This window comes from Rhagoletis pomonella, unplaced genomic scaffold (assembly GCF_013731165.1).
Source record: "Rhagoletis pomonella isolate Grant_MI unplaced genomic scaffold, Rhpom_1.0 Rhpom_scaffold_00648, whole genome shotgun sequence".
NCBI classification, from domain to species: domain Eukaryota; kingdom Metazoa; phylum Arthropoda; class Insecta; order Diptera; family Tephritidae; genus Rhagoletis; species Rhagoletis pomonella.
Window position 1 is genome coordinate 51,069 of NW_023459202.1, and position 8,288 is coordinate 59,356.

General features: G+C 37.1%; 1 protein-coding gene across 1 annotated transcript in view; it reads right to left on the minus strand.

Annotated features, from left to right (window-relative positions):
* The window catches only part of LOC118751312 (putative glycerol kinase 5), a 35,260-nt gene extending 34,883 nt beyond the window's left edge, over positions 1-377 (minus strand). The window contains exon 1 of the mRNA XM_036486090.1: positions 244-377. Coding sequence (XP_036341983.1) covers positions 244-249 — 6 coding nt within the window. The 5' untranslated portion in view covers positions 250-377. The remainder of the gene's footprint in view (positions 1-243) is intronic.
* Between the last annotated feature and the right edge of the window lie 7,911 nt (positions 378-8,288).

Sequence of the window (8,288 nt, forward strand, 5' to 3'; positions counted from 1 at the left end):
CCCCCCCTGGATCCGCCACTGTATGTACATATGTTTGTAAGTCCATATTCATATCAATTAACTCGGCATAGCTTATCACTTGCTCGCTTATTGCGAGTCGCTAAGTTATTACGAGAGTACGCTGCATTGCTTTTTCAATTCGTACTCATATAGATATGTACAAAACGATACACTACCTAGTTACACACATAAATATGTATATATGTTATTGTTATTTTATTTATACAGATGATAGATACATACATACATATATTAAACGCTTAACCCTTTAAAACTACTTTCAAGCACTGATTTTCTTAAAAAAGCTACCGCTCATAATTGAAAGCTTTGTTTCTTCGAGCAACGCCACGCGTTGAAGAGTACGAAATTACTAAATAAAAATCCGCTGAGTGCGAACGACTTCACCCCTAGGGAGTTTTAACAAATTTGTTGTATGTGCATAGCAAAAATACTTGTAACGAGTATGAACCGAGTGGATTGTATGCTCTGTTTCGCACATGCCCCTTATATGTACATATGTATATGTGCGTACATACATACATATGTATGTCTGATGTATGGCACATAATACTGACTAGAGTGCCAGTTACTGTCGAGATTCGACCGTTTTCTAGTTTTTTTAAGACCCCTAACAATTTCTCTACAAATTATTTTTTTTTGTAAAAACCATTTTTTTCGGCAGACAAATGACCTTCATCTGAACTATCTGAAATGTAGAACCGCCACCCGTCAAACGAACGAATTCTACTGGCAGCTACATATAATGTCCATGAGAAAAGTACAGGTGTTTGTAATAAAATACCAACCTTTTGTAATCCTTCCCCCTGAGATTTATTTATAGCAGTGGTTCCCAAAGTGGTCCTTGTGGACCCCCAGGTGTCCACGGAAGACTCGACTGGGGTCCACGGTGACGTGAACAAAATATGGAGGTTCATGAGTTTTAAATTGGTGTCCACGAAAATTTATCTGGTTTCAATGTAAAGAACCAAAATGGTTGCTTGATTTAACTTAAATTTTTTTTGAGTGATGTAAGTGCTCTTGACGCAAGAATGATTGAATACAAGATTGCGCCAATCGAGCTGAGAGCAACTTGCCGTGACGTCAAAATATACCAGAATGAGAGAGCAAGACGAACTCGACAAGAAAGAGAAGAAGCATCGAACAAAAGGCAGTATTGCCAAGTTTTGAATTTGAAAAAGCACCAAATTTTTATTAGGGCCTTCGATTTCTGCTCGTACATTCTCGAGCACTTCGATACCCGGGAAATCGAGTAATCGAGTTCTCGACACGATCTCGGGTATCGCCATTCTCGCTAGAAATTTCGAGTAGTTATCCAGACATACGTATGTAAGAGCATATCGAACGTATTAAAAACAAAATCAAAAAAAAAAAATGTATGTGTAAATGTTAAATATTCTATTGTCAAAAAAAAAAATGTTTGTGCGTATAAGAAAAATTTAGTTCGATGTATATGCTGTATGTTTGATGGCTGCAGCAAGAAAGTGAGTAAAAGTAATAAATGGATAAGAACAGTGCAACCTGGTATTTGTAAAGCTTCTCCATATGGTTGGACAATACAGACCTCACTGAAAACGAACATGCGCATGGTTGATATTCTGGAGAGCTACGAGTATTGCGCTTGAAAGAAATTCAACAGTTCAGGGTTTAAATACCCTAAAGTAAATACGCTGCCTTAAATTCACCATGGAGAAGCTTGCGAGTATTACGAGTTGTTCGACACACGAGAATCTCGTGAGGAAGCGATCCTCGCGAGAAATTGCTTCTCGAACAATCCCGGCAAATCAAAGGCTCTAATTTGAAGTTTTCAAACTAAAAACAAAAGCACCAAAAACGCACCAAGCACAAAACTCAAAAATTTTCACGTTTTGAATACCCACTAAATTTGGTGCGAAAAGCATCAAGTTGGCAACAGTGAATGTAAACAAAAGTATATTATGACGTCAGCGATTGGGTGGATGCGAAGAGAGGGTTAGCGGTCCGCGAATGGCGCGACCTTTATTTTCTGGATCGTGCTCTCGACGCACTGCTGCACTTACCGTCACTTTGTGTTTTCATACGTGGGGAAGCCTTAAAGGCCACCTGTAATTTAAAAAGAACCGGATGCTGGTATGAACATGAGTGTTGCGCGCCGAAAATTGTTGGCGGCAGAGGTTTAAGCACTTGTGTCTTTTCAATGCTACAGGATAATACGTCACCATTACCTTTGTTGAAGAGATCCTGTAATGTTGAGTTCCCTGAGACTGAATGCTGGTTTGATTCCATCGCTGAGACGGGACTCACACATTGTCGAATCTTCACTGATAGCTCCAAAACTGACTTTGGGTCAGGATCTGGGGTCTTTTTCGAGGTTAATGGAGATAAGCTTCACTTTTTTGTGGAGGAATATGCTTCGGTCTTCTAGGCTGAGATAATTGCAATAACGTGCTGGAACATAGGTGGAGGGGAAGGAGTTTACGTGACTGCAGTGACGCCGTGACGTTGGCCGCTGAGGTGTAGTGGTAAGCAGTGCGCGCTTCCACTCCGCAACGCCTGGGTTCAAGCCCTGGTCAAAGCAACATCGCAAAAAAATATAGAAAATGGTTTTTTCTTAACAGCGGTCGTCCCTCGGCAGGCAATGGCAAACCTCCGAGTGTATTTCTGCCATGAAAAACGGCTTCTCATAAAAATACAATCGCCGTTCGGAGTCGGCGTAAAACTGTAGGTCCCTCCGCTTTGTGTGACAACATCAAGGCGCACGTCACAAATCGGAGGAGAAGCTCGGCCAAACACTAACATATGTGTAAGCGCCAATCTATTATTATTATAGTGACAACCAAGCTGCACTTAAGGCATTGACCAGCCTTCTATTTAAGTACTTCCAAACTAGTTCGGCAATGCAAGTCTCGACTAAAATATGATAGTGAACATAACGATGTTGTTTTACTGTGGGAGCCAGCTCACTCTAGAGTACCTGGTTATGAGACATCTGATCATTTGGCCAGAGTTTGCTCAGACCAGGCATTCCTCGGTCCGCTACCAGTTTTAGCACTCCCACCTTCAGCAATCGAAGCACCATCAGAAGCTGGGTGAATACTTCGCTCAGAAATGACTGAGAGGCAGCGGGGTGATGCAGGTGGGCAAAACTCATGTTGCTTCAATCTCACAAGGCCTATCTAATTTTTTGCTCTCACTGAGCAGACGACACTGCAGACAACTTGCTGGACTTCATGTGGTACAAACACCTGACTGTGATAGGCGTAAATGACAAGTCCATTTGCCCATCTTGGCTTGAAGAAGATTTGTGCTTCTTGCTTGCTTGGTTATGTCATCGATTTTTTTAAGCTCGTTCTTTTCTCTATTGTCAGTTACTGAGTTAAAAGTTAGGCGTAAAAAGCTTAGCCGTTTTGATGTCTAAGTTTTGTGTTTTAAATATGTTATAAATATTTTTCGCCTCACTTTAAAACTCGGAGCGATAAAAATTAAAATGTTGCCATTAATACAAATAAACTATTTTACATATACTGCACGTGCAAAGTCATGTGTGAGCCGAACATTTGATGAGTTTAAAAAATAGTTGCGTTTGTTTACTCATTTTCAGTAAAATCCAGTAAAAGTGTTTACGAATTTTCATGTTTTGGCGTTTTCGTACGCAAAAACTTTCAAAGTAGGGGAAATTGAGAGAGCGAAAAATGGCAGTTGAAGTTTCAAGTTGTTACTGGATTTTACTGGATAAATTTTTACTTATAAGAATTTCCCAGTAAGAAAAACAGCTGATCGCAAGTTGCTGAATGAAATTTAAACTAATAAAAAAACTGTTTTTGGGTTTTCATTGTTGAAATTCACAAAATAAACCTATTTAAATATAAAATATATTGTTTTATTAGGAATTTGCTGCGAATAAACAACCAATTTATCAGCCGTTCATGAAACTTGCAAATTACTACTGGAATAGCGTTCGCGTACTTTGTTGCAAATTTTTTCTATGAGTGCGAATTCTTAGAAATACACTTACTGGAGAGTTGCTGGCAAGTTACTGGCTAATTTGTAAATAAACACAACTAATATAACTCTTCCGAGCGAGAGAGTATTTTGGTGTATTTACGAGCTCTATTTTTTAAAACCTACAAGTTCGTAATCACATTATTTATATAAATAGAACACAAAAAAATATTTTACTTTTATTTTGTCCCCTCTGAGCTTAGTTTTTGAATTCACCCGCGATGCAAATTTACATTGTTAGATCTAATTTTCACATTTAATTTTTTTGTGAGCTTTGGGAATATTTAGAAATATATCAGCAGGGGTACACCGAAACCAGTAATTTTTTGAAAAAAAGTCACGTAAATCCGAGATGTTTTTTGAGGTTAGAAAATAATCCAGACGTGATGGAGCAAAACGGACTTCAGATTCGTGTTCAGAGACCCCACAAACATATAACAGACTAGGTTTGGTCAAAGGAACCTTTCATAGATTTTTTTTTGTGGACCTGTGTAATTAATTGGCTCGGTTGACCGAAATGGAAGCAAGCAATAATTCAAATTCAAAACGGGCTGTATAAAGCAAACCAGCCTATTTTCACTTTACGTCGACGAAAAGGTTTTTTTCAGTTGCTGACATAAAAAAATTTGCAGGAGTGTGTACAGATGAAGCAAACGTTCCCTGACGGAAACAAGTGATTTTTTTTGTAAATCAACTAGTTGAAAGACTACTTTAAAACAAATGCAAAGAGTAAACGTTTCGAATTTGTATTCTGTTTTTGCTAAAAAAAAAACAATTTGTGTCTTGGAAGTATGAAAAAGCATCTGTGAAGTCCAGAATGCAAGCCTATTCAAAACCAAATTCATTTTAAAGTAGTTGAAATTAAATGCAGAGTCGGACAGTCGACTTGCTGCGCGCACACAATTCAAACTGAGCGTGCAAGGATGTTTGCTACAATTGGTCGTAGCCAAGAATGTCCATGTTCCAATCTCATTTAATTTTAAATTTTTAATTTCGGATTTTCTTTTGAAAAAGCATCTGTGCAGTGCAGAAGAAAGCTATTTAAACGAAACATACTGACTTTGAAGTTGTTTAAGCCAAATTCATTTTAAAGTAGTTGAAAATACATGCAGGAAAAGGCAATTGACTGCTTCCTAGGACATCGCCATGTTAAATAAATGAGTTCGTTGCAGGTAAAATTCAATTTCCTGCAGGGTTATGACTGGAAAATACGAATGCTTTACGGGCAATTGAAAAAACATGGAATTTATGGACACGATTTCCATTGCTTTATCCACCAAGTTGCACTCGCTTCTAAAAATTTATAAGCAATCACCATGTCACCATTAATAAAGTACGAGGGGCATCATTCACTTACCCACAGAAAATTTGTAAATTTAAAAAAAAATACGAGCGCTGGTCACTTCGACTTTAAAATGTGTACAGATGTTCGTTGGCTAAGTCGTGGTGATTGTCTATACAGATTATTTGAATTGAGGAAGGAAGTTCTGCAGTTTCTAGAAATTGATAATGTTGAAAAGTTCGAGATTCGTTCTTTAAAAGATGACGATTTTATTTTGGATTTAGCATTTTTAGCCGATGTCACTCAATTTTAAACGAATTGCACTCAAGATGTGGTAAAAAAGCTGCATGAATTCACAACAAAATTATTTTTACTGTTAAATGAAATTCAGTCGGATAGCGAAATGGTTCATCCAAATGAATCGAATAATATTGAGTTCTGGAAACATTTGGATGAATCAATATATCCTCAACTGAAAAGAATTTCTTTTAAGTGTTTATCATTTTTTTCCTTCAACATATTTTTGTGTGCAAATTTTTTCCGACTTAAAATTCGTTTGCTCAAGTTAACGCAACAAACTTACCTCAACTCATTTAAAACACATTCTTTTAATAAGAAACTGCCACAAAATTATTATTATTGATGATTTCATTAAAGACATAACATAGCTTTACAAACCTGTAAATGTATACACTAGGGCGGATAAATTTTTTTACTATGCACGCATAGCATGGAAGGATTCTACGTGTAATTCTAAGCAAATTTGCCGAAGAAACCGTGGGTCTAAAATCAATTTTGAGTTTGCCAAATTGCGAAAATAGGTTTCTTCGAATTTTGCTGTTGTGTTGTAAAGAAGTTTTGCATAAGAAATTTTTTATAACAACTTGCTATCTATAAGGGGGTTTTTGGCATGAGGAATCCTTTTCTGGATTTATATATATTTTTTTTAAACTTCCACCAGAGGGCGCAACAGTGAAAGTTTTCACACTTCCTTGGGAACCTTTTTCGCAATTTGGCAAACTCCAAATTGATTTCTGAAGATTTTATTTAAGTTTTTATGTACATACATACACTGAGGAGCAAAACCGGAACAGTAATACATAATGTGAATTTTCTTGCAATATATTGGCAATATATGAAGACTTTTTTGTAAACTAGTTTCGGAATTCACATTTCTAATGTTTATTTCATCAGAAGGCCTTAAAAACAATAATTAATACAAACAGATAAAGAAGAAAATTGCAAAAAAAAGGATCAACTACATTGTTCCAGTTTTGCACCCGACAGAAAATTTTACCATTTGCTTGACTTTTAATAAATTGGCCATAACCAATTTGAATATTTTATTATGAATATATTTTTATGGTCATCTTGGGATACTTTCGCACAGGTTTTAGACGAAATCTGTTGAGAACGCGCACCGGTTTTCCTCAACGCCGTGCCCAAGGTCTTGCATGCGATTGGGCGAATTTTCACAATTGAACAGTGGCATTTTCAAACAATTCCATAAGTTTTCTGTTGAATCAATTCTGGGCTTTACGCAGGTCACTCCATGATTATAAAAACTTGGGATTTATACCTATTTGGCCCCAGTTTCGGAGGATATTTCTGATCATTGTCCTGTTAAAATTGATAAAAGCCTGCGAAAAATATCCTCAGAAATTGCCAAATTCTTTGAAAATGCTCATTTGTTGTCTCTTTTCTTTTTACCATCGATTTTACCACAGTTCTTACTCCTTAAGGCGTAACACGGCCCTAAATCATTATATGTACACATACCATAGTTTAAATATTTTGGGGACGTTAGGCGTATCCCTGATGCAGGTGCACAGCGCTTGAACCAATATTCCGACTTAAAACGTGTAATTTTATCCTCAGAGTTAAAAAATTTAGGGCCGTGCCCTAATTAATAGTAAATTTTGGTGGAATAATGTGGTCGTTTATGAAGAACTTGTAAATTCCCGCTTCAAAATAATACCAATCCAATGTGTTTTCTTAGTAAAAATGCGTTTCTGACAAAAAAATTTTCTGGATGTCAAAGCAGGCTTTCTCCTCTTTATCTTTGTGCTGCAATAACTTGTTCACATGTCTTACGTAATGTCCAGTCACTTGCTTTGTGGTGAAAAAGCAGTAATTTTTGATTTTGCATCAAAGTTTTTTGGTATTCAGAGACCCTCCAATATGCCTAGCCAAGCAAATTGCAATTTTTTGTGGTCTCTTGATCTTGCAGACTGAGGTCCGCCCTTTTATCGCTTGTTTAGATAACCATAAAACGGACATTTGGCCGATATGATTTCTTTCTTTATAGCGTAGCCTTTCTGACTGTTTTGCAAAAACTTTAAATTCTTTTTGCTTGGGGTGTGCACTTAAAGCACTCACAGCGAAAATACCACGCGCTTTTATTACAAAATTGCTGGAAATGAGCCAGAACTCCTCTTTGAATTATAAAATTCAGCAAATACTAAGAGGGTGCAAAACTGGAACAATCCAGTTCATTTTTGTTTGGTCATTTTTTTCTGAGTTTCCATATGCGAATCTTAAAATTTTTATGGTCAAACGTTTAGTTGAACGTCGGTAAGGCGAAATGCAAGTTTGAATTATCATAAAGTAAATAAACTGAAGAAGTACATTACCACAAACTTAACTTTCCGTTCTATTGTTCCAGTTTTGCTCTTCAGTGTATGTATGTATGTATGGGCAAAATAATTTTATATAATTTTTATTGAAGCCCGATAAGTTACGATTTTCGTTTTAATTCACGCAATTAGAGCAGTGGTCGGCAAAAGTCAAACTGTGTCTGTGTTGGTGAGCACTGGAGAACTACCCAGCCAGCAAGGAAACGTACATTTCACGAACATTAGGGGTATTCTCCGAGTCTTACAAAGCCCTTGCACGGTGCACGGATTGCACGGTTTGCAAAGCTGTCCCATACGAAAACCGGTTTTTACCGTGCAATCCGTGCAAGACTCAGAGAATACCCCTATTATGTTTTACGAGGGATTCTCGA